We start from the raw sequence: 26380 nt of genomic DNA, 5'->3' as shown, positions 1-26380 counted from the left end.
TGGAAGGAAGTCAGTCGCAGATGCAGCCCAGGGCTGAAGGTGCAGGTGCTTGTAGGCAACAGAGAGGAGTTCAAACTATGTTCTAGGTAAAGTATGGGCCACTGGCAGGTTTGAAACTGAGCAGGGACACAACCGGATTCATGTTTTTAATAGAACGCTTGCGGAGAATGCACTGTGTGTGAGTTGAACGAGACCCAGAGCTGCCCTCCTTAGCTTAGTGTCTGCGAGGTGCTCTGCCAGGCCGTTGGGGGCAGGAAGGTGGCCTGGCTGACCTCCCACTCTTCCTTCTCCAGCAACCACTGGGCAGAATAACCCTCTGTGTCCCTGCTGCTGGCCTCTGTCGGCTGACAGGCCCCATCTGGGCTGACGGAGCCTCTGAGGAATCCCAGAAGCGTGGTCAGGGGCCTACTTAGGTGACCAACTGGATTTGGGAGGAAACGCCCACGGTGCTGCCCTTGGCCTGGCACCAAGGGCATCTTCCTAGCCAGTTCTGGTAAGGTTGGCCAACTGAGCAAACCAAGACCAATGAGTCAAATGAGCTTCATGCTGTATAGTCACTGGGCAGGGGCAGTGAGCACTTTCAGAACAGGGCAGAAACCCTCTGACCCCAGCTCCACTTTGCCCTCCGTCCAGTTGGTGGCCTGGGGGAAGAACAGCCAGATGGTCACCCGGAGCCTATGCTCTAGTCCAGAAGCTCAAGGCCTTCTGATTGCAGGATCCCTTCTTAGAGTTAGTTGTGGGGCTGGCTGGTGCTTCCTCAGCTTTTAGCTGTGGCTTTTAGGCACAGAATCTCTTGTTCCCTAAGACGGTATAAAGAGCCTCAGGTATATAAAACGGATCAAAGCTTCACCCCGCTGGTGGAGCCAAGAGGCACTTCCCAAGCCCAAGTCCATGCTTCTTTGCCCTCATTCACCGATAACTTTGGGCAGCACTTGTGCTCTCTGACCTCAGTTTCCTCCTCTGTCATGGTGGAACTCAACCGTATCTCCTTGCAACACCTTGCCACACAAGCCCCCTTGCCCTTTGCAGCAGAGCTCCGAGAAAAGTCCTCAAGGGCCCCCTCGGCGCAGCGAGAGACACGGGTGCCCCATGTTGCCCACCCACATGTGTGGCACAGTTTGCAGGGCAGAGAAGAGGGGAGACCACCCCCCCCCCAGCCGCCTGCCCCAACCCTGGACGCTAGGAGAGCAAAGTGCGTGGGCCAAGCCGCCCTACAGTGGTAAGGCTGGAATTGGCATGATCCGTTCCTTCCACAAGCAGCGCCCAGGAGCCAGCCCCTGAGGCAGGCTTGTGCCCCTCCTCGGGCCAACATCCAGCTCTGGAGACCGGCTCTGCTTGGGGTGCACTCGGGCCTTCCTCGGGCCTCAGTCACCCAACAGTTAACGCGTTTCTTCTTGACTGACAACCAGCATAACACCAAAACAGTCAACTATTTTTATCTCCGGATTAATCACAAAAGGCTAACGCTTCCACCTTCCCTGTGATTAAAAATTAGGAGACCAAACTCTATAGTGGTTCAGGATAATAACCAATCCTGTGAGGGCGAGGTATGAATAATGCATCTCCAGGCTTGGGCGGCTGGCGCCTTCCCCCCACCCCCCACCCCTCCGCCTGGGCCCCAGTCCCAGCTCCAGGACCCGGGCCTGAATGGAGACGTAATGAGTCGCCCCCTTCCATCGAAGCAACAGCTGCCAAGAACGACTGTTGATTTCTATTCAGCCTCGTGGCCCCCAAACATCCTCCCTCCTCACCCACTCCCACCCCCACACCCCAGCCCCATCCGCACCCCCTCCTACCCCATCTGGTGTGCAGCGAGGCGAAGGCCAATCAATAATGCATAGCTACATGAATAACCGCATGATAACCACTTATTTGGGAAGATATAATCAGGACCCATTCTGCGGCTGGGGGTGTGTGTGTGTGCGTGTGTGTGAGTGTGCGTGTGTGTGCGCGCGCCTGGGTACTCACAAAACAGGGTCCTCCTCCCCCCTCCCCTCCTCTGCACGCCCTCTAATCCAATATTCCAGAACACAGCACTAGGCAGCAAGAAGGAAGCCTGGCCCCTCACTGTATTTGGTTTCGAGAAAGCCCTCCTCAGGCTCCATGCTGTGATCACAGTGTGCTGTGCACCTGAGCAAAGGCCCAGAGACCATGGGTTCTCAAACTTGGTCACGCGCCAGAATCATCCGGGGAGTTGTAAAAACTCCTGGTGCTTAGGGTCCATCTCCAGAGATTGGGACTGCCAACAGGATTTTTTTAAAACCGCCCCGGAAGATTATGATATGCAACCAAGGTTGAGAACCACTGCCTCGGACCCAAGAAATGTCAGCGCCACAGAGAACTTTCCAGATCTCCTGTTGTCCTTTCATATGTTGTATCTGGTGAAATAAAGCCACCAGGAGGGACAAGCTTCCCCAATTTACCCTCTGATTTAGGGCACTCGCCACAAGACCACACCAGTTGGCTCTTCACTGGGGAACCCACGGAGACAAGGATGGCCAGGTGTTTCTTCTATTCCCAGAGCTGCCAATGGTTCTTTCCATCTCCCCTGGCTCTCCCCAAGCTCAGCCAGAGCACTCCATCCTGGGCACCTAATGGAGAGAAAGCTGCCACCACAGAAGAAAGCCCCAGCCCAGCCCTCCCGCCCAGCCCGTTGCATAGAGACAAAATTCCCCTCGTCGGCAACTGTCACACCCACCCCCCATTTGTGGAAAGCCCACATCAGCCTCCCTTTTGCTCTCTGGCCACACCAGCACCAAGGAGGCCTCTGGCACTGATGAGGGAGTTTGGGGTGGGCAGGGGGTGGGGGGTTGTCCTTATCATCCAGCCCACAGCCAACATCTGCCTAAGCCCCGAGCCCCCTGGGGAGGCCAGGCCGGGTTGGATGAGGCCAACTTCCTCCCTGGGCCAGGATCTCGGGTGGAGTTCTGGGGCTGATGATAGCGTCTTGTAAGCCCTGATGGTTTATTTTTCCTCAGAAAATGGAAACTTGGGGGTTGGCACACACTGGGCTATAGTAATGAACCGCGCCTCCTCCGAGGCCAGGAAGGAACAGGGCAGGGCCACTAGTGGAAGGTGTGCAGCTTTGGGTGTTTACCTGGAGTTTTCCTGAGGAGCCTGGATGCACCAGGAGAGTGGCAGATGGGGGGAGGCCCTGGGCAGGGGAGGGAAGCCAGGCAGGTTGTGGGAACGTGCCCTGAGGGGCAGAGGCTGGACAGCACAGCCTGCTAGGTCAGAACTGGCCCAGCCCTGCTCTCTGGTTCTGCTGCGTCTGTCTTCTCTGAGCCCGTAGTGCAGAAACTTACACAGGACCTGGGTGAAAGGATAGACTTTCCCTGGCAACTGGGCAAAGAAGGTCTTTTGTGCTGGGACCCCATCTCATCACCCAGTCTCCTCTTCACTCGTTCACCGAGCAAACATGCGGTTCAGGCCTCCGGCACTGACCCACCCAGCCATTCCCTGGGGGAGGAAGACCAGAGATTCATCAGGTGGTCTCCAGGGAGACCTTCCCCTTCTGTGGTTTGTCCAGGGAGGAGAGTCAGGAAGCTGCAGAGGCCTGAGACCCTCCCTGTGTCCATAAGCACGAACATAAGAAGAGGCTCTGTAACCTGAAGCCAGTCACTTAACTTCTCTGGGCCTCCTCTCCAAGTGATGGTCATCTATCATCATAACTGCCCATCCTACATCCCATGGTCACCGTGGGGATCACAGGGGTGACTCCAAGGGACTTGGGCAAATGTTTATGGAGTTTATGCCACCAGGCACTGGGCCCTGAGTGGGGCAGGGTGGGAGCCTCAGCCCCTGCCGTGGATGTCCTTCCCCTGTGGCACTCCCATCTCGAGAGCCACAAGTCTCCGGCCACCCTGTGATGAACTGCAGCGGGAGAAGTGGGCAGCAGAGATCCCCGACTCTGGGATGAGGCAGTTGGAGCCACTCTGGAAGAATCCGGCACTCAGGAGATGCCAGGGGTCACACAGCCGTCTGAAACACTGACTCAGCCTTCCGAGGAGTCCCCTCACCTGTCACCTGCCCCCCTGCAAGGAAAGGGGCTGGCTGGGAGCTGCAGGTGTCAGAGGACCCGGGTGGCATCCCTGGCTCTGGTGCTGATTCTGTTCATTCCCCGAGCGACCTTGAGCAAGTCATTTAATCCTGCTGGGCCTCGATTTCCGGATCCGTGTAATTGGGATAATAATAATGTTTACTTTGCAAGACTGTTGTAAGGATTAAATCAGACAACAGATGTGCCAGTGCTTTGTTTAAGAGAGAGAGAGAGAGAGAGAGAAGTTAAAAAGAAAGAAAGTACAGATAGTATCTAGGCAGCGGCACTTTGCTTCCCAATCTGTGAAACGAGGCTAATGATGCCTGCCCTGTCCCCTCACAGGCGCGTCGTGAGCTTCGGATGAGATGATGGCATGAACATTGTCTGCAAATAAACATGCAGTGCATATGTCAGAGATTACTGCTGTTGTTGCTATTATAGTTAGAATACAAGGGGATTATACATTTTATTAAAGTATGATAATTATTGTTTGTCGGCGGCTCCATAAAATCCGCCCAGCACAGAGCCTGCCAGCCCTGCCGGAGGCCAAGTGTGCCCTCAGCCTGACCTCTCTGCTCCTCTCCCCGCAGTGCCGCCCGATGACCCGGTCATCCTGGGGGGCCCTGTGATCAGCCTGAGGGCGGGGGACCCACTCAACCTCACCTGCCACGCAGACAACGCCAAGCCTGCGGCCTCCATCATCTGGTTGCGGAAGGGAGAGGTCATCAATGGGGCCACCTACTCCAAGGTGAGGCCTGGGGGCAGGAGGAAGGGCGGGGCTTCGTGGGGATGGGGCGGGGCCTCGTGGGCGTGGGGCGGGGCTGCGTGACCACTCCCCATCTCTATCGCTCTTGCTCCCTCTGTGTGTGCTTTTTGTCTCTCATTCTTTGCTACCTCTCTGTGTCTTTCTTTTTCTCTCGCGCTGTGTGTCACTTTTTCCCTCTCGTGCTGTGTTTCTATTTATCTGACCTTTTCTGTTTCCCCGACTGTGTAACTCTGCCTTCTCTTCTTTCCTGGGGTAATTACTGGGCTCGGCCAAGACCCTACGAAGAGAGTATGGTCGGAAGAGGAGACTCAGGGGCAGAAGTGGCCAGGGCCTAGGGTTGCCAGATAAAATACAGGACACCCAGTTACATTTGAATTTCAGTATAAGTATGCCCCAAATATCACATGGGGCATCATTATGCACCATACTAATCTAAAACAATTATTCATTGTGTGTCTGCAATTCAGATTTAATGCAATTCAGAGTGTCCTGTATTTTTATTTGCTAAATCTGGCCACCTTTCCAGGGCTACTGGGTAAGGCTGTTAAGTTCTCCCCGGCCCCAGATGCACCTGACTCAGGGGCCAGGGAAGGCTGGAATCCAGCCCAGACTCCCTTACCTTGCCCTGCACCCTCCTCTACCTACCCGCAGGGGTGCCTTTCTGTCATTCACATGAAGTGCAATGAATTGGAAGTGCCCTGAACTCACCCCTGTATTAGTTAGGTTTTTTTATTTTCTATATTTTTTGATGCTTTGACATCTCAAAGCCTTGCAGATGAGGAGGGACTTTCACTCCCAGGGTTAGCTAATTCCTGGAGACAGCAAACCAAGGTGCTGAGAACAGGCCTTTGCTGGGCCAACCTAACAATCCCACATCCGTACCCACACCTTGTCCTTTATCAGGCTGGCAGTCCCAGGTGCGAATCCTCCTACCCTAAATCCTCAGGGCTGGATCCTGGGTAACTAAAGATCACTCCTAGGGCTTAGAGCCTGTGGAAATTGTTCAGACCACCCAATCCTAAACTCTTTCAGCTGCCCACGCTGCCTTGTCCATTCTTTCCCACAAAACTACAATAAAGACTTGCACCGTATTTTCCCCTCGCTCCCTCTGTCTCCTGACCAACCCTTCCGCCCTCCGTGGACCCGCAAGCGAAACTGTGAGGAGCAAACTACCTTCTTCATGGCAGTCATCTCCTGAGCTGCCGGCCTCACCCCTACCTGAATAAAAATAAAATCCCAGGGAAATGTTAAAGCAGCTTCCACCAAACTCCAGTTAAGGAAAATTGTAAATAGCGTCCTAGACTGCATTTATATACCACAGAGCCTTTAAAGATGAACAGGACTGTAGAGGAGGGCCGGTCCAGTTCCCTTGATCCGCAGGTAGAAAACCGAGGCCTGACAAGAGAAGTGACTGCCCTTCTCAGTTGGTGAGTGGCTGGAAGGACAGTGTCATGGTGCCTAGGGCTTCAGTCCTTCCTGTGTTCCTCTCAGTACTGCCTCAGACAGATGGGCGGCTGCTGAGAGGTTGTGTCAGGCCCCAGGGCCAGCCAACACGCCCTGGCTCTGTAACTAGAGGTCTCTCCTCTCCCTGTGGCTCTCCCTGGCCTCAGAAAGTGGGGAGATGCATACGACCTGTTCCCCACTCCCACCCAACCACCAGCTCCACTCCCTGGGTCTTGAAAAGATAAGCAAGGGGGTGCCTGGGTGGCCCAGTCAGTTAAGCGTCCGACTTTGGCTCAGGTCATGATCTCGAGGTTTGTGAGTTCGAGCCCCACATGGGGCTCTGTGCTGACAGCTCGGAGCCTGGAGCCTGCTTCAGATTCTGTGTCTCCCTTTCTCTCTGCCCCTGCCCTGCTCAAGCTCCGTCTCTCTCTCTCAAACATAAATAAACATTAAAAAAATTTTCTTTTAAAAAGAAACTGGAAGCAAGGCTTTCACCATCAGTGGAGGGTATGAGGCAGGACTGATGCTTCTCTGAGAGTGTGTCCTTCCTATCCAAAGCTGACCACCCCATCAAGGCCTCACGCGGAGCCTGGTGCCAGAACCCAGGACAAATGCTTCCCTCGGGCATAAGTCCACCCAGGGGGAAGCTGCCCATTGAGAAATAAATCCCTCACCCATGTCCTGGGCTGGAGCCACTCTGTTGTGTTATGAAATACAAAAATACAGCACAGGGAGTACATCACCCACATAAGGATGAAAAGGAAGGTAAGGGGTGTTCCTTCCTATCTGGGCATCTGTCCATTCCCTCTCTGAAGTTGGGCCAGCCTGGCCCCTGCCAAGGTTTGCTTCCTGCAGAGGACACGCCCCCATGGTAAAAAGAAAGGTCAGAGTCACCGTGCTGAACCTGTCCCGGGGCCGCCCTTGCCCCCAGCATGTTGCCCTCATGATGTGGATTCGGCCCCGCTGAGAGTCTGGAACCATGCTACAGCTGACCAGAGCAGGGAGGCTTGCTCACCCTCTGTCCCACCCAACCCTGTTCACACTCCCGCAGGCCTATGGCCTGTGTGACAACACCAGGCAGTGAGGGGCCAGCATTCCAGACCCTGCTCTGTGAACCTCAGGAGAGTCATTCCTTGGGCATCAGTTTCCTTTCCCATAAAACAAAGGGGTTGGATCAGACCCTCTGTGTTAGTAGGCTTGGGCCGCATAGCAAAATACCACAGACCAGTGGCTTAAACAATAGGCATTTGTTTCTCACAGGTCTGGAGGCTGGAAGTCCAAGATCAAGGTGCCAGCTCTGGTGACTTCTCTCTTCCTGGAAGACTGCACGTTCTCTCTGTGTCTTCACATGGCCTTTCCTTTGTGTGTGCAGAGAGAGGCAGATCTCTGGTGTCTCTTCCTCTCCTTATAAGGACACCAGTCCTCTTGGATCAGGGCCCCACCCTTATGACCTCACTTAACCTCCATGACCTCCTTAAAGTCCCCATAGCCTCATGTAGTCACATTGGGGGTCAGGGCTTCTCCATATGAATTCTGGGCAGGGGGACAGACCCGTCCATAACAAGTGCCTGCCGGCTCTGACAAGGTATAAACCTACAACTTGGAGCTCACGGAGACGGGGGATGATCCAGCAGTGTTCACATGGAACCAGCTCTATGGGCTATCAGGCCCCACCCCTCTGCCTCTCTGCTTCTTCCGGGATTGCAAGGACCATTAACACAGGCACTGCCGACATCCGGAAGGCAGAGCAGCCCCAGACAAGCTATGCATGAGGGGCCAGGGCCATGAGCAGCTGAAACAGACAGGGACAGAGAGAGAGATTGAGAGAGCGCACAAGTGCACACACAGCCAAACTGTGTCCAGAGTCCACAGAAAAGATCCCCCGGGGACAGCCCTGACAGCCTTGAGTTCTCAAGCCCTCGGTATGTGTCACATAGTGGTGGGTCAGCCCCTGGGCCTGGGAGCTGGGCAGCCTCACTTTGAATCCAGCCTCCACCACCTTCCGGCTGCCTAACCTTGCCGTGCCTCGGCGTCCCCATCTATACAGTGGGACCCAGAACGGCACCTGCCTCAAGGGATACCTGTGAGGCTTGAATGAAAACCCTGCCTGGCCCTCCCTTGATCCTCACAGGCCCCGGGGTTCGCCCTGCTGTCCGCTTTCTTAGATGAGAATGCCCACGTCACAGTCGGGCTCTGTCACATATTATGGTAATTTAATCTTTCTGCCTCAGTTTCCCCAGCTGGAAAACAGGATGACATTAACCATGGACGCCCGTGAGGATGGCTGAAACACGGAAAAGGAATTATGCATTGAAGGCACCTGGCATAGAGTCAGAGCGTCGGTCGTGTTAGTCCCTCCCCTCAGAGCTCTGCCTCATTCACCCCACTTCTCCCTCCTCAGAGGTCACACAGCAGTCCTGGTTTCATGGAACCTTCTTTCTGCTGTCCAGCAGGGAAGCAGGGGAAGGATGAGCTGGTAGGATGGAGGGCAGCACTATTGAGGATGGCCAGGCCCCTTGACCTGGGAGGTCAGTCAGGAAAAAGAAGCACCCTCTGGCCCACCGCCCACCCCCCAGCATAGGCTGTGGTGCCTCTCCCTAAACATGCTGTCACCAGAGCCCTCCTGGCCCGGTCACTTGGGTGCATGCCTGGGACTCTGGCAGGTGTCTGGCTGGGGCAGCATGGGAGCTGGTGGCAAGGCTTCACTCCAAGTCCTCTCCGACTGGACGTCCAGCCTCAGGCTGCCTTCTCTGGGCCTGGCACCAGAGTGGAGGCCACACGGCATTCATTTGGAAAGCCAGCAGATTCACAAACCAGGGGAGGCACGACAGGTTAGGGAAAAGGGGGGAAGACGAGCCGGGCTGAGCCCAGAGACAAATCTTCCCGGAGAGCCAGCTTCTTGCTCCATCTGTTACCTCCCCAACAACTGCCAGGTGGCAGGACACAGCCTTGACCCTGATGGGGGAGGGGGAGCCGGAAGGAAAGTTGTTTGGTCTTAGGACCCTCGAGTCATGTATGTATCTACCTTGAAGCCCCTTATTCTCCAGCCCTACCTCTCTGCTCCCTCCAGCTTCGGGCTGCTGCCTGCCCAGGGGCCACCCACACACCATCAGGACCAGGAGCCCCCTTAGGGCCCCTGCTAAGAGGGACCCTGGAAGAACACTCCTTAAGGCCCTCACTGGGACCCAACTCCCTCCATGAGCCCCCTCCACTGTGCCTTCTCTCCCCACTAGTCACCCCGGCTCTGCCCTCCACCCCCTCTGTTTATCTTAAGGGCCTAGAGTCTCTACCCAGGGTGGCAGTTGCCTGTCATCTGGGCCTCCTTTGTGAAGGGCATCCATTCTCAACCAGGGCACAAGACTGGGGTCCCTGAGGATGCAGGGTCTGGGGCAAATGGCACTGTGGTTCTCCACCTTTCCTTACAGCCCTCATTCAAGCCATGTGACCACAGGCCATAATGGATCCCCCAGGCAACTATAAAAAGGGGAAAGCAGAGAGTAGATTTAAAAAAAAAAAAAAGGACACGGCAGGTGGGGGAGGTGAGTGAGGAAGGGAGAAGAGAGGAGGCCTTGTTGCCAGGCAATCAGGCCTCACTCAAGGGCTTTCCAGTCTGTTTGCATATCAATGAGCTTCCCAGATTTAGCACCAGGGATGGGGCACCCACCCCCTGCATTCCCTCCACATCTCGCACATCCACCCCTCCCCACCTGTGGTTCCCACCCAGACATCACCAGGCCTCCCATCTCTTGGGGTGCAGCCCGGCTCTCCACTGCCCAGCTGAGGCCCTGGGGGCTTTGGAAAGAGCAGAGCGGCCACTGCTGGACGACCGCACACAGGAAGCGCTCTGTCCCCCCAGCCCCACTTCCAGGTCACTGCCAGTTGAATGCCAAGTGCCTGCCCTCAGGGATGGCTCAATGGGGCTGGGTACACAGGAAGCTGCAAGGGGCAGGCAGGGTAAGCGGCGCCTCACACAACCACTGGGACAGTCTAGAAAGTTCCTTGGAAGTCCCTAGTGGATGGAGGCCATTGGACACAGAGGAGTGGAAGCCCTCCCATGAAGGCTTCTGCTCTGACACTCCTGTGCACCTGCCTCTGCTCCATATCTACATACATGGGTGGGCTGGGTCCCGGTAGAGCCTCGGGAGCTGCCATCAGGGTCCCATGAGCCAGGCTGAGTGACTCTGAGGTTGGGGGTTAGCAGCACACTTCTGCCCACCAAGCTGGAGGGAGGGCTGCCCCAGGTCTTAGAGGTGGTGGCCCCAGAAACAAAGTGACTTGCCATTAATCATCCACTTACACTCCCTGAGCTGATCTGCATCTTAATGAAGGTTTCTGGAGCAGGAGCTGGGAGGCTGGGGCCCAACGTGTGTCCCCAGAGTCAAGTTCAGTGAAGGGAAGACAGGGAGAAGGAGCCGGGAGGGGAAGGGAAGCAGGCTGTGACAAGAACCAGCAAATGATAGAATGTTCCACCTGGCCTGTACCTTCAAGGCCACAAAATCCAAAGGCTTCATTTGCATGTGAGAAAAGGGGAGAGTGGGGAGATCTGTGAGAGGGAAATGTAGGAAAAGAAGAGAGAAAAGAGAAAGAAGAGGAGAGAAGATAAGGAAGACAGGAGGAAGGAAGGAAAACTAGGTTGAGAATTGGGACTGAGGCCAAGCACTGCCTGCGGAGCAGACAGGCCACCGGGCCAGACGGGGCTCGGCTTTACACCTGCAGGTCGGCCCACCAGCCTGGCCCTCCCCAGGACCACCCTACTCCATTGCCTGCACACTGGCGCTCCTCTGCCCAGGGTCTGGATCCCAAGGAGCTGGAGCCCAGGGTGAGATGCTCAGAGCCGCTCCCAAGGGGGCGCCAGCTTCCCAGCCCTGCCTTCCTCTCGCTCTCCCCTTGGTTAATGAACACGTCTCCCTTTTCTCTAATTAGCTGGAACAAACAACTTGAACCAGAATTTTTAGTTCCCAGAAAAGCACATGCCCGGACACAGTAAATATGTCATTAATCATCATTCTGAGGCACAGGAGCACCCCGGGTACTGGGAGGAAGGGAAGCAGTCAGAGGGCCTAATTAGGAGCTCAGGCCTCCCCGCTCCCCTCCCGCCAGCACCCCGGCAGCCCTGTTCCTTTCCACCAGGCAGAGAGCAGATCAATTGGAGAGGTTCCCGGCAGAGTCAAACTTAATGTAAATGTTCTTGTTAGCACAAGGGTAAAAGGAAAGGAAAGGGGATGAGGAAGAACAATACCCACCTCTTTCCCCCCTCCCCCCCTCCCCCCACCCTACCCCAGGTCTTCTTTCCATCCAGGAAATTGTTCTTATTATCGCTTTGCTATTTATAGACACATGAAGTCTGCTGAAGAGTCCGGAACCGTCACTGTGGTGCGGCCACAGCTCCCTCTGCTCTGACTTGGCTTGGGGCTAAACCGCTCTCCCCTCACCCCTGTTTGGCTGGCCTCCAGTTTAGCACCCTGGCCCTGAGACTGATCTGCAGACCCTTATCCCACTGACTTATCCCACACCCACCCCTTGGCTTGCTGGGGCTGACCACATCGCTCCCCCCGGCCCTGACCCAGCCCCAGAACCCCTCTGCCCAGGGCTGAGGCCCAGGAAAGATCGTGCGGTGAGGCCTCAAGCCACGGGAGCCTGCCCAGGCCCAGGTAGTTCTAGAACACGCAAGAGAAATAGTCTGGACCACTGCCCTGCTCTGTGGATCTCTCTGGCATCAGGACCTGGCTTTGTCTAAAGCTGGATATGCTGTTCTAGACAGAGGCTCATGTCATGTTCTCCTGGTGTTGGAGGCTACAGGCTTTGCCCCATGCTGAGAAGGACCCCCCAGAACTGAGGACCCAGAGAGCAGGTTCCAGCTGCCTATGTGCTGTTAAACAACAAAAATTCAACTAAGTAAATGTAAAGATCTAATTGGCTTTAGTAAATGATTCATAAATTGGGAGGCATCTCATCTAGGAACTGGAAAGTTCCAAGGAGGTCTACAAAATGGAAGGTTTTTAAAGGCAGAGAAGGGGCAGAATAAAAGGAAATTATAATCAAAGAATGAATTATTTCAGGCAAGTTCACTCTTAGGCGGTAACGGAGGGATGACCTCCTCCTGCTAACCAAGAATTTCTAGGTTGGCTGGTGAAATGTCACATTCCGGCAGGGCTGGGGTTTGAAACTGCATTAAGTTAGGTGTTAAGTCCTTGCTGATGTGGGGCCCTTAACATAAGTAACTCCATTTTGGGCCTGCTTTCTCCTTTTCAACACTGCTGAGTAGCTCAATGAACGTAAAGTGCTTAATCCCTCGAATTGTTCCCGCCTTCAAGTGAAGATCATATTAACCACCATCTAGCTTTCAGGGAGCCGTGGTATGAGGGTCCTGGGCTCTGGGGGTCACCATTCTCAAGTGCAAATCCCAGCCCTGCCTAGCAAGTCCCCGACTCACTTTGAACTAAGTTTTCTACTAAGTGGAGATAATGCTCCCTTCCTTGTGGGGTCCGGTGAGAACAGTGTCGCTGTTATCTTAAGGGAGGTTTTGAGAAGTAACGTCTATTCGTCTATCCCGTGGCCCTAAGCAAGCCAAAATAAGATGGCGTCCAGCACCCTTCTCTGGAGGGGGTTAAGGAGCTTCCCAGGATCAGAAGTCTCTGAGTACCGAACAAGTCCAGTCCCACCTTGGAAGTGGCTCCCCTGCCTGACACAGCTCCCCAGCACCTTACCTTAGTGGATCACCGTGAGCTCACGGTGCGGTGCGGGGCACCAAACTGATGGGGAGGTAGCCGGAAGGGGGCGCAGCAGTGATGGCGGAACTAGCTGCAGCATGAGCCCCTGAAAACAAAGGAATGGAAGGCCGGAGACCGAAAGGCTTTCAGGCTTTGCGTTTGTTCCCAAGGACTGCCCTAACGAAGCACCTCAGCTGGTGCTTAAGACAACCAAAATGTATTGTCTCTGGGTTGTGGAGGCCAAAAAATCTGAAAGCAAGGTGTCAGCAGGCTGTGATCCCTCCAGGGAGAGTCCTTCCTTGCCTCTTCCACTCCCGGAGGCTCCCAGCGTTCCTTGGCTTGTGGCCACATCGTTCCGGGCTCTGCCCGTCTTCAGGTGACCTTCCTTGTTTCTTTCTGTGTCCTCTCCTCTTCGTCTGAGGACATTAGTCATTGACTTTACCCTCTCCCCCAAATCCAGGGTGATCTCAAGATCTTAACAAGTTCCCGATGACTTAGCTTATCTCTGAAGACCCTAATTCCAAATAAGTTGCCATTCTGAGGTTCCGTGAAGACATGGATTGGGGGGGTGGGGACGCTCTTCAGCCCCCTGTTGGACCCTCTTACTTTTCTCAACCCCAGCTTGAAGGGTAAGTTCGGTGGAGCTGCGTGGGCTCTCCTGAGCTTACCTGTTTTCTCATCTGTCATGTGGAAGATAATGGCATCTGTCCTGCCTGTGATGGGTTGGGGCTCTAATGAGGTCAGGAAGTGAAATGACTTGAAACGTTGGAAGGGTTCACATAGATAAAGCAATACCTGCATCCCCGCTCCAGCCCTGCCCTTACCCCCATGCCCCAACTGCACCGTCTGCCGCTGGGCACATTCTCAGTGCTGCCTGCAGACCCAGAGGCTCCCCCCAACACCAGAGGACACCTGCAACCTGATTTCCTTTGGGCCTAGCCTGGTTTCTTTTACGCTTTGGGGTATACAAGTCCAGGCTGATTGTCCCCCATGATAGAAAACCTAGTTTCTTTTTCCTTCTGCAGCCCAGTGCTCGAGTAACCCCCCAGCTCTCCACAGAGACTTGCACCCCTGGGTGTCCCGACCTGAGGGCTCCTTCTCCTTTCAGCGAGGCTGGAGCATGTCTTCCTGCCCAGGACATCCCCTCTGAGTGACATGTGGCCTTCTTTCCCTGCCCTCCTCCCCTCCCCCCCCGCCCCGCCCCAGACTCTGCTTCGAGACGGCAAGCGTGAGAGCATCGTGAGCACGCTCTTTGTCTCCCCCGGCGATGTGGAGAATGGACAGAGTATCGTGTGCCGAGCCACCAACAAAGCCATCCCTGGAGGGAAGGAGACTTCAGTCACCATCGACATCCAGCGTGAGTACTAACGCGGCCCTCCCAGCCGGGCCAGGCCTGGGGCCGGAACCACCCGGCAGTCCCTGCCCGGAGCACGGATTGGGGGAAAAAGCCAGGCCTGGATAACCAGCTCCCTAGAGCCACACGCCAGCTTCTTCTTGCCCCCTCTCTGGGGGGTGTCCGGAGACCGGAAATGGGTCAGACAGCTCCCTGGACTGGCCGGCTTTGTATTTATGGGCACCCAAAGGTCTTGTCCTTCTTATTGTCACATGAAGTAACAACATCAGATGAGGACCTTTGGCAAATGACATGGTCAAGCCACATGTCCAAACCTGTATGAGGTAGAACTTCCACATCAGTAAATATCTGAGTCAGTCCCCGGGCCTGCTTTCACCAGGGGGCCCCTTCTTGAAGAGGAAGCCAGAGCAGAGATACTGGGGGCCACAGGGTGTTCGGGGCCCCGGAGTGGGTGAGCAGCACATACCCTACAGAAGCTAGGGACCCAGGGGCCCCTCTCGTGGAAGGGGCGGTCAGGGAGAGAAGAAGAGTGGTCATTCAGTCAGCCCACACTTTCCACGTATTATTTCATCTTTACAACAACCATTTGGGTAGGTGGACAGTGGTCCCTATGTGGGGACACCGAGGCACCCAGAGGTTGATCAGCTTGCCCAAGGCCACATAAGTGTCAAACGCAGACAGCCTCGCTTTCCAGAGCCCGCACTGGTAACCCCTCCTCTACACTTCCCCACGGCGGGCCCTCAGCGAGCGTCTGTCCTCAGAATTAACGTTAACAGGATTGATGCGTTAAAACTCCCCCAGCATCCTATTCCAAAAGTCACCTAAAAAGTCTCCTTAACAGTCTCCTAAAACCTCCCTAAATTTCTGTCAGCCCCAGAGAACAACAACAACAACAACAAAAATGTTCAACAAGGTGGTCCTGCGGCCTTCCTCCCAGTACCGGACTAGTTTAGGTCTGAGGTCTCAACACTCAAAAGTTGACTTTTCTTCTCTTAAATCCCCCTCCCTGCCAGGGAGCGTGAGGCCACCATGTGCCGGGGGCTGTTTTGGTGCTACGCTAAGCGCTACGGGCTGGCATTCATTTCCTTCTTATTATTTCATTCATTTTAAATCAAATTCATTTACAAACCTTTCCCAACAGCCTGGCTCATCTCAGCCTTCTGGATTCTGAGCTCCACCTGGCTCCGCAGGCAGGGATCTGGAGTCCAGAGGGGTGGGGCCCAGCGAGCCGAAGTCCTTACTCTGTCTAGAATCCTGGCAGCTGCCACTTAGATCCCAGAGGGCAGAAGAAACAGTTGTAACCCTCAGTCTCGCTCTAGAGACTCAGACACAGCGGAGTTCTTGGAGAAGGCTTCATCTTCTCTGTCCTCACTGGCTAGTAACCCCTACTCCCTCATCACCACCAACTATTCTATTCCTCATCTAATGAGAGCCAAGAACAGTGGGGCTCTTGCCAAACCCAGGACCAGGCTGAGGGGAGGGAGCAGCTCACTCGGAGGATCCCGGATCCCGTGAATACGGGGCTGCCCTGAGGGAGCTGCCTGTCTTGCCCCAGCCCTGGCTGTCCACACCCACCAGCTTCTTCTGAGCAGCAGCTGTGGGCCCAGCTCTTGAGAAAAAGCAAAATACTCCGGGGATCAGGTGGTCCAGCATGCAAAAAGGCCGCACCACCATGGGCTGTGCGGGCCTAAGCTTGTCACTTTATTCTGGGGATACCCGTTCCTTGTCCTGTGACCGAATGACATCCAGAGTTTCTTCTTGCCCTTGGATTGACCGTGATCAGAGCTGTCTTCAAACACAAGCCAGATCTGGGAGGCATGTGGGTGGGGGACAAGAGACATCCAAGCCTCCCACTGCTGGGCTGCTGGTGTGCCCCCCGCCAAGCCCCAACCTGGTCAGGAGGCCCACGCCAGCTACGGAATCCGGAATCCGCACAAAAGGAGCCAGCCGGCAGCCCCCCACGGCAGCAGCCTGGCCCCGGCAGGGGGACACCTGGTGGCAGCCACACTCCCCTCCAGGCCATTCTCCATCACACCAGGAGAAGCTCTCCTGTCAACAAGAAAGGCATCATCCTAATAGCCCACCAACTATTACTAATGCCCTCTAATGAGATGATCAATTCACCAGGGCACACAGATGACGGTCTGCATCAGAGGAGGAGGACGCCAGCCTTGCCGGGTCTCTGCGCCCTGGCTGGATGTCTTTCCAAGGACACCTCAGCCCCAGGAGGTGGGAAGCATCAGGAATGAGATCGGAGAGTGGCCGAGGACCCAGGTGCCCGGTTCCTAGGTGGGCCCCGTCTGAGGCAGGACAGGGAAGTGGTTAAGGCCACAGCATTGTTCCTGGTTTGAATTCTGGCTCCTGCCCCCTACTGAAGGATGTTGGCCTGGTTAGTTAACCCCTTTGTGCCTCAGTTTCCTCATCTGTATGTGGAAGTGGCAATGCTGACTTCATCTGGTGGCTGTGAGGATCAAATTAAGTCCTTCAGGTGGCGTTTGGAGCACAGGCAGGCTCAGGCACAAGGGGAGCACTCCCCATGTGCGGTGCCCCTCCCAGCCCTGACAGGGGACAGGCCTCTGTCCATTTGCGCCCTCTCCTCAGGTGCTTGCGTGGACCTGCCCAGCAGAAGCACGCGCTCCCTCCGCCACCTCCCCCAGACTCCTTCCTCCTCCATTTTTCCATTTGTTCGTTTAGTAAGCGTCCAGCTGTTTACCGTGGACACCATGGGCGGGATCAGAGCCGCCTTTGCAAACCTGCTCATTTTCTCAGTCAACCAAGAAGCATCCAAACTCAGCAAAAGCGCATTTGTTGTTTGTTTCCCTTGGTCTTTATATGTTACCCAACGGAAGACAAAACCCCCAGATTGAGTAATGGGAGAGAAAGCTTAACACCCCCAAAGTCTCGCTACATCTGGACGCTGCCATCCAGCTGCCAAGTTTCAAATGAATGTGCTATAAAATCACTGAGTCATGGAGTTTCTCTCTTTTCCACCCCCTCCTCGATGTAATGCTTCCCCTGAACACACACACACACACACACACGCGCGCGCGCGCGCACACACACACGCACGCACACACTCGCGCACACAGGTTGCTGATGGAAACACTAACAGACTCTCAGCTGTAACATCTGTTCAATATGATCTCAGTTCCACCAGCTACATCAAAGCTGCCCTCCTGCAAGTTAATGCAACCGACATCACAAGTGGGATTAAAATCGTGTTTAATAGTTGGATATGACATACACTATTTATACCTCGGGAGCCTGCTAGACTCCTGAAAATTCATACCCTGCACATCCAGAGGAGAGGGGTGGACAGAGGGACACAGGCACCTCGGGGTCTGGGGTGGAGGTGCAGGTGAGACTAGCAAGTGTATAAGCCGCCTAGGGACCCATTCTCTTGGGGCCCTTCAAGAAAGGGGGGAGGGTGCCGAGGATTTTGCAGAGGTAAGGAAGCTTCGGGAGAGAGGCACGCACAGGATGAGCTCAGCATGGCAGGTGTGCAATGGAGAAGGGGAACGGGCAGCAGGATGGGTCCCACAACAGGCATATGATGCTCCATTGCCCTGCTCCCCAGGACTCAAAACCCTATAAAGGACATCCAGGTGGGGAGGGGCCTCCTGGAACTACCCCCTCAAGTTCTGTGGCAGATAGATTCTAGATTCTACCCAACTGGCACCATCGCCTCCTCAAATAAGAGTCAGATTGAGGGACTCCACTCTGCCTCCCAGGATTGGGTGGACATGGGCCAGCCATGCGTTTGGTTCCAGATGGTGAGCACCAGATTCCTCTGCCTCAGAACATGCTTCTCGAACACACAGCAAGATGCAAGCTCCTCCCTAGGTCTCCACATCTCTAGGATGGTGCCATCAGAGCCCTGGGGTGCCCAGGTTAGCTGGCTAGCCCTGCACAGAAAGAGGGCCCCTGACTGCCATGACGTGGAAAGCTGGCGGCCCTCAGCTTGGGTTGGGGCAAGTGGCACGGAGCGGATGGGCAGCAGCTGGTAGACGCTACAGGGTTCTGGGGGGTCTCAGCTCTCCTAGGGGGTGGGAGGAGAGCTCTCATGGCTAAGTCCCTGCCGCACTCGTCACTACTTGAATTACGCTTTAGAGACGAAGACTGAGATCATTGAAATACCTGTCACTTAGCTTGTAATTCTCCATGAAATTCCTCCACTGCTGCAGTAGCAGATGCTCCCAGGATCGTGCTCAGCCTCCGGAACTGGGGGCTCATGTGGGGAGATCAGGGTCCCCAGAACAGTCAGCCACCTGCTGCGCAGGGACCAGAGTTCTCTCCCCACCACCCCCGCCCCTGCATCTCTCAAGCCGTCTGCAGATACCAGCACAGCCCTGCCGGCCACCTCCCTGGCCCCAGCTCTGTGCAGGGAGGCAAGATCCAGCTTAGGCACCGGCAGGACAAAGCGGGGCCACAGGCTCAAATGATTCCCAGCTCTGTGGTGGGCTAGGCTCAGTTCCAGCAGGTGACTCCCTGAGGGTTTCAGAACCCCAACTGTGGTCCCAAACAGAGGCTCAGGCCGGGCCAGTTGGAGCCCTGCTCCCCTCGCGGTGCCCTTCACACACGCCCTAGAGGGGTCAGCATTTTTCTCAATGGTCTCTGAGAAATCGCCTTCTTCTTTTCCTGAAAATAGGCTGGACTGAACCCCTAGGAAGCCCACATGCCCTTCTGCAGTTTGCTGTGCTCATGGGTGAGGACCAGCCCAAAGATGCAGCCCGGGACCCTGGCTGGGTGGCGGGCACCAAGCTGCCCTCCTCACTCACCCCCGACTTGAATCCCGTAGACCGTGACAAGGAAGAATGGGTTCTGGTCTCTGTTTCCACCTTTCCATCTCTCCGCATCTTTCTCCCCATCCCTTTTCTCTAGTTCTCATTACTGTGTGGTCTTTGTCCCCAACACCCTGTCGCCTTCTGTCTGCTTGTCTCCTCTGGTCTTTTTGCTTTTAGTCTGAAGTCTTTGTCTGATTATGTGCTCCTGTGTATACATGTCTCTCCATTTCTCTGCTCTCTGCTTCTCTCTGTCTCTTTTTCTTCTTCTTCCTCTGCATTTCTCAGTCTCTGTCTGTCTGTGTCTCTGTGTCGCTCTCTCATCTCCATGTCTCTCTTCTATGTTAGTACCCTGCCTGCCTCCCATCTCTTTGGTCTCTGTGTCTCTGTTTCCTGTCCCTCCCCCCTCTCTACCTCTCCCTTCCCTCCCTCCCTCTCTTTTTCCCTCCCCCCTCTCTCCCTCCCCTTCTCTTCCTCCCCCCTCTCTACCTCCCTTTCCCCCCACCCTCCCTCTCCCTTTCCCTCCCCCCCTCCCATGTTCCCTCCCTCTTCCACCTCCCCCTTTCTCTCTCCCTCCCTCTCTTCCGGCCTCCTCCACCTCCTACCATTTAGCACCTCAGAGCCTGGCTTCCCCTCACATTGAATGAGAAAGACTAGCCCAGCCTGGGGAGCTGAGGGCTGGGTGACACCAGTCAGGGCCCAGCAGAGATGATTAGGCTGATGAAAGGGTGTAAATGCCACTTTGAAGTTAACAGATACACCAGAACCTTTCACAGACAGATATGAAACACACATTTCAAAGACAAAAAAAAAGTGTATTTAAATGGGGCTTAGTGCCCACCACCCCCCACTCTGTGTGCCCCCTGCACCCCCTTTGCCCACCTCTCCTGTCTGAAGTGTTTTGCTCCCTCTCACAAATGGAAGATGGGCAGGCAGCAGGCTTCTGGGGGCCCAGACAACTGTGCTTCCTGGCTGGCTGTTCCTTTAAGCACCAGGCCTTGAATCCACAGTGGGAGCCCAGACCCCACCACCGCCAGTAGTGCTGAAGCAGGCACCCCCAGGGAGCAAGGGAGCCCTCTGCTCAGCGCCCCAACTTTCTAGGGGGCCCACCAGCGGGTGGCTACTCACCAGAATCTCTGGCCTTTGTCCCCCATGTCACCCTGGGAAACTTCCTGCCCCATTTTTCCCCCCAAACCATGGCCACAGTTCCCCAGCCTGCAAGGGAATCTCTTCTCTCTTCAGACCCCCCACTCGTCAACCTGTCGGTGGAACCACAGCCGGTGCTGGAGGACAATGTCGTCACGTTCCACTGCTCCGCAAAGGCCAACCCAGCTGTCACCCAGTACAGGTAAGAGTCCTGCTAAGGAGGCACCACCTGGCCACTGGACCCCTCCCCACCCCTGCTGCCTATCACAGAGGGTGTCGATTATGGCCCTGGGCACGCAGCACAGTGCTTGCTTCACTACCGGTGTCCAGGATCCTTCTCCCCTCCCCGCACACCCATCCAACCCCTGGCCAGGTAGACTTTTCCTTTCTCTCACGCCCATGAAATTTCACGCACGTACCTTCCACTGGAAACAGGAGGTATTCCCCCTTCTGTCTGGATCGCTTGTTTATCCCTTCTCTCTGAAAAGAGGCAGAGAAGCTCAGGGAAAAAAAAAAAAAGTCAAAACAACCAGGAAGAGCAGTAAGATCAGAACCCAGATTCTAGCCGCGTGCTTGCCAAACCGTTCACCTGCGTGGGGTAAGATTTCCGGGGCCGCTGGCCCTATCCAGCAGGCACCTAGGATCGTCTATACCCTTATCCCCTGCGCGCCCCTTGCTCGCAACACTGATAAAAGCACCACTGCTTTTACATGCTTATCTTTCCCTGTTGATGGAGCGTCTCGAAGGCAAGAACTGTAATTTAGCCACTTAGGGCGCTCAGCGTGGAGCACAGCGCGGGGCACATACCAGGCACTTCATAATGCGGGCTGACTCATCGGGGCACCTTCCTGCCTGTGCACCGCCACCGCACAAGATTTCAGGGGATGGCGTGCCCTCGGAGACGCTCAAGGGCAGACACTCACCTCCTTGAGATGCCGTGTGGAACTCGCCACGGCCCTGACTCTGTCCGGTCCTTCCCCACCAGCCCAGCGGCCCTAACTCTGTCCAGTCCTTCCCCACCAGCCCAGCCTTGATGGTCGAGCCCAGAGTGTCGCCTCTGCCATGGAGATGGGTTATTAAGCTGCAGCATCAGCCGGTGCCAGGGATGCTAATGGTCCCAGACTAGATAATCAGCCGGCCAGTGGGAGTGGAGGACAGGGGAGATGAGAGGCGGTGCAGCCCAGAGGGCACAATAAGAGGAAATGGGCCAAAGAGGCAGCTAGAGATTCAGGTTGGAAGCAAGGAGGAGCTCCCTGCAGTGCAGATAATTAAACGACACTGGAACCAAAAACCAGGAAAGGCATGGAGACTTTATCCTTGAGGATATTTTAAGAGAGGCTGGAGCCCATCTGTCCTGTCCAATTTAACCATTCACTGGGCTAGAGGCAGGAGAAGGATCCCCGAGACTGTGCGGCCCTGGAGGTCTGGAGGGCAGGTCTGGTTTGGCTGAGATCCGGCATCTGTCTTCAGATGCAAAACAAAGACCCAAAGAGATTCCCTTTCTCTGGGCTTCTACCCTGCACCTGCGATGCCTGGGCTCCTCTCTACAGGGTCAGCTTCTCTCTGCTGTCTGCTCCAGCTGTCTTCCCGCAATCCCTCAACACTAGGGCCCGCAAATGCCCATTCCCCTGGGCAGCCCTTGACCCCCACAGGCACCCAAGCAGACACATCCCACATTCACCCTCATAGCCATCCCAAGAATGCCTATTGGACCTAGGAGACCAGAGCATACAACTTCCATTTCTCTTCGCGGCCAGGCTCTGGGTCATCTGCAGGTTATGAAGGGCTGGGCAGAGGGCAAGGCTGTGCCCTAGGACCCAGCGATGTCCCCCACTCCACCCCTGCCCTCTGACCAGGACAGGGTGAGCAAACACCCAAGAAACCAGGCTGCTGGGCCTGATTGTCAGGGGCACCACTCTCCAAAGGCAGAACACCAGTGATGTGGATGATAAGGTTCAAATCTCCGTATGGAGAGATCATCCATCATAAAGAAATATGACAAGATATTAACAACTAGTGAATCTAAGTGAAGGGAATATGGCACTTAATTGGTCTACTTTTGCAACTTTTCTACAATTTCAAAGTGGTTTTGTGTGTGCGTGTGTGTGTGTGTGTGTGTGTTGTAGTTTTGTTGTCATTTTTGTTTATTGAGAGAGAAAGCATGAGCAGGGGAAGGGCAGAGAGAGAGAAGGGAGAGAGAGAATCCCAAGCAGGCTTCCCAGCAGCCGGCAGCTTAGAGCCCAACCGGAGGCTTGAACTCACAAACCGCAAGATCATGAGCTGAGCCAAAACCAAGAGTCAGAGACTTTGCTGACTGAGCCGCCCAGGTGCCCCACAATGTTTTGGGTTTTTTTTTTTTTTTAACTAAAAAGTCAACAGATAAACAAACAAGCACAGAGCATGTAGGTTCTCTTGGTCTCCAGGTCCCTGGTCACAGGTCAGCCCCTGGTTACAGAGGGGCAGCTGTGTGGTGCAGGGAGGGACAGACCTCCCTGCAAATGTTCACTCCCCTTCACGGCCCTCTGATTAGCCAAAGGCCCTGAAAACACTTCAGTGTGGACCACGCTCCCTTCGGGACTCCAGAGACTTTTAGGGAACCCCTCTGGCCACTAGGAAAATTCCGGAGAGAAGGGAGAGGAGGAGAAAGGAGGGGGCAGCCCCGCCCTGCACCCACCCACGCTGGCTCCACCCCCTGAGAGAGGGCTCGCCCAGCCGGCAGATGGTCCTTCTAGATGTGGTGCTGGGATCCAAGAGGCAAAGCCTTAAACAAATCTCCTCACATAAGTACATCGATTTTCCCCAACTGACTTTGACAAGACTGCAGGGATCTGTGTTTCTTTACTTCCATTCATCTTGATTGCTTCCTCCTGTTCCACGAAGAGGCTGTGATCTCAGAAAGTAGAGCTTCCCTCCACCCCCGCACCCAGAAAGGGGACACGGGTGGGCATGGGAACAGGTGCAGCTGCCCCCCAGGACCAGGAGCCCGAGGCGGGCAGAACAGGCCCGAGTTCACCATGAAGTGTGGCTTCCCACCTGCTTCTCGGTGTTGTCCTCCAGGCTCTCCCATGCCCCCCACGCCCCCCACAGGTACCAGGGAGGGGGGACCACCACCTAGCGTAAAACGCAGGGCTACTTAAGGACAGCCTGTCGGCTGTGACAGCCAGGCCTCCTGATTCTGTGATATAAATAATTAATCCTCTTACATTTACTCCGGCCAAATTAGACATTGATTGGGAAAGGCTTAATCTGACTCCTTCTCAGAGGGGCTCAGGGAGGCGGTGGAGACAACAGTGGAGGCAGAGGTGGGGTGGAGGGGGAGTGCACAGGATCCAACTGAAAGGAGGAGGAGGAGGAGAAAGCAAAGCCAAAGGAGAGAGAGGAAAGGGGAGGGCGGAGAGCTGCGGGTTTGCTCCTGGATCACCCCTGACCCTGTGGCCAACTGCTTGAAGGAGTGGTCTGAGCTTCTGGAAGAAATCCCTACAGAGGGTTTTATTGGTGTGGGAGGGGAATATAGAGGAAAGGAGGAAAAAGACTGAGCAGGATTAGGAGGAGACCCCTGGGGTGTCCCCAAAAGGCCTTGGTGTGGGGCTGCGAAGGGCCCAGCCTCCACAGCCAGCTCCTGCCCGCAACCCTGGGACAGGAGAGTCTAGGAAATCCTCCTGCGCCCCATTCTGCCACTGAGGTAGGGCCAGGCCTTAGGGGGCTAAGGGTAGCCGCTGCATAGGGGGGCAGGCTCCCACAGCACAGCACAGCTGGGAACAAGAAAGCTCGGTCCCCCAGCCATCCTGCTGGGCTCCAGGCCTATGGGAGTCCCAGCAGTTCTAAGCTTCTCAGGGCTAAGCAGGTGGAGCTTTCTCCCTCTGTGACTTACACCATGAAAGGCCCCAGAGAAGAGGAGAAAGCCCCATCTTCTCCAGGAACTCCAATGACAGAAGACAATGGCCCTGTGAAACCAGCTGGCCTGGGCCCTAGCTTCCCTACCCCCTGCCAGAGGCAGGCCTGGGAGAGCAGGAGAGGCTCACGCTCCCCTCCTCCAGGTCTGGCCAGCTGCAGCCCCCCTCAGCCTCCCACCACCTGACCCCACGCTTCCTTCATTCAGCAAGGCCGAAGGAGCCAGTGGTTGGATGTAGATCCCCAACCGTGTGCCTGGGACTGAATTCATCTGCCTCAGGCAGGGGCTGTGCCTGACTGTGAAGTCTGGTCATTAAATTAAAGTTAGAAATTGAAATGATTCATGAATAACTCATAATAGTTTGTTGGGAAGCTCCTTAAGCTCTCGGGGAGCTATGGTTCTCTCTGTTGTTAAACTATAATTGTTATTATTAATCATGTTCTTAATAATTATGTGATATTAACTCACGATAATAACCACATGGTGCCAGCCTGGGCGCCTTATGCGATGCCAAGACGTGGCCATCTCTCGGGGCTGGCCGGGCCGGACTGAGCATGAAGCCGGGGGAGAGAAGGCAAGAGATGGTTCTCTGTGGTGCTGGGAAAGGCTCCAGGAGCACGAGAAGGGGCAGGTGAAGAAGGCAGGGAGGCTGTGGGTACCGGGAGTCACGATCCTGGGGTAACAAAGAAAAACACCCCCCAAAATAGGCTTGGAATAGGAGGAGCCTGGTTGGAGGTTCTGTGATTTAAAAAGTAATTGTTGTCGGGGCGCCTGGGTGGCTCAGTCGGTTAAGAATCCAACTTCGGCTCAGGTCATGATCTCACAGTCAGTGAGTTCAAGCCCCGCGTCCGGCTCTGTGCTGACAGCTTGGAGCCTGGACCCTGCTTCGGATTCTGTCACCCCGTCTCTCTGCTCCTCCCCAGCTCACTCTCTGTCTCTCAAAAATGAATAAACGTTAAAAAAATTTTTTTTAAAGTAAGTGTTGTCCACAATGAGGTTAAACCAGAGGAAGCTATTGAACTCTCTCCCTGGAGATCTGTAAAGAAAGGCCCACCCTCACACACACACACACACACACCTGGGGGCTCCTAGCACTGCCTTAGCTGCCCAGTCACTGGTCCAGTGCAGAGGTCACCGCCCCAGGGCCTGGACCAAGTCAAGCACAGGGCTTTTCAGTCTCTCCCCTCGGTGGGACCGATTGGCCGATGACAGATGACAGATGTCCGCACAGCCCTCTTCCCACCTGTCTGACCAAACTTGAAGGAGCCAAGGCCCTGGGGAGCGAAGCCAGGGTGGGAGTGTAGAGACTGGGCAGGAAAAAGAGCAAGTGCCCGCCATGGGAGGGGAGAGAGGGCACAATGAGGGGACCTACCCTAGGGACAGGGGTCGAGGCAGGAGAGGTAGTGAGCTGGCTGAGTGCAAGGAAGGGCCATCGGGACCCCTGGCTGATACCCCTCCCACAACTCCTCACCTTGTCTGGAAATCAAATTTCTCTGTATGTGTGTGTGCATGCATGTGCATGTGTGTGTGTGCACGCATGTGCATGGTGGGGGGGGGTGCAGGTGTGTGTGTGGGTGCAGGTGTGCATGCATGTATGGGCACATGACATTAGACCTCGGCCTTTCCAGCATGGATCTCAATAAGACAGCACCCTCAGTAGAGCTCAGGGCGGGATGGCCAAGCTGTTGGGGGACCAAGGCGGGGGGGGGGTTTATCCATTTCCTAGCCATCCAGCCGGGCTGACCCACTGAGTAGTCCACCCCCCTCCCTCCAGAACAACCTGCTTGTCACGTATCCCTCTGTGGAGATTCCACGGGACCCCTAGGGGAGCCTGCCCCATGCGTGACTCACTTTCCTGAGGGATGGGGGTTTCCAGCTCCCAGAGAGATGCCCCTGGGTGGGAGGAACACCCTGGCCACTGGAGGTCCACAGCCGCATGTGGGGTCCGTATTGCAGGTGGGCCAAGAGGGGCCAGATCATCAAGGAAGCATCCGGAGAAGTGTACCGGACAGCTGTGGACTACACGTACTTCTCAGAGCCTGTCTCCTGTGAGGTGACCAACGCCCTGGGCAGCACCAACATCAGCCGCACGGTGGACGTCTACTGTGAGTGCAGCTGCTGGGGGTTTCCCCAGGCCAGCCGGCCCTGGGGTATCTCTGCTCAGGGCCAGAGGGACCGTTGCTGGACTCAACGCACACAACATAACAACGCCTCACAAGCTCACAGCGCTCCCTGCTTTAAGAAAAGCT

General features: G+C 55.3%; 1 protein-coding gene across 4 annotated transcripts in view; it reads left to right on the top strand.

Moving 5' to 3' along the window:
- KIRREL3 (kirre like nephrin family adhesion molecule 3) overlaps positions 1–26380 on the top strand; it is a 551587-nt gene that overhangs the window by 503943 nt on the left and 21264 nt on the right. For all 4 annotated transcript variants that reach the window (XM_043579789.1, XM_043579790.1, XM_043579792.1 and 1 more), the window contains exons 5-8: positions 4630–4787; positions 14165–14315; positions 20336–20441; positions 26088–26236. In XM_043579789.1, coding sequence (XP_043435724.1) covers positions 4630–4787; positions 14165–14315; positions 20336–20441; positions 26088–26236 — 564 coding nt within the window. The remainder of the gene's footprint in view (positions 1–4629; positions 4788–14164; positions 14316–20335; positions 20442–26087; positions 26237–26380) is intronic.

Source organism: Prionailurus bengalensis, chromosome D1, assembly GCF_016509475.1.
Source record: "Prionailurus bengalensis isolate Pbe53 chromosome D1, Fcat_Pben_1.1_paternal_pri, whole genome shotgun sequence".
NCBI lineage: Eukaryota > Metazoa > Chordata > Mammalia > Carnivora > Felidae > Prionailurus > Prionailurus bengalensis.
This window is presented reverse-complemented; position numbering and strand designations above follow the sequence as displayed.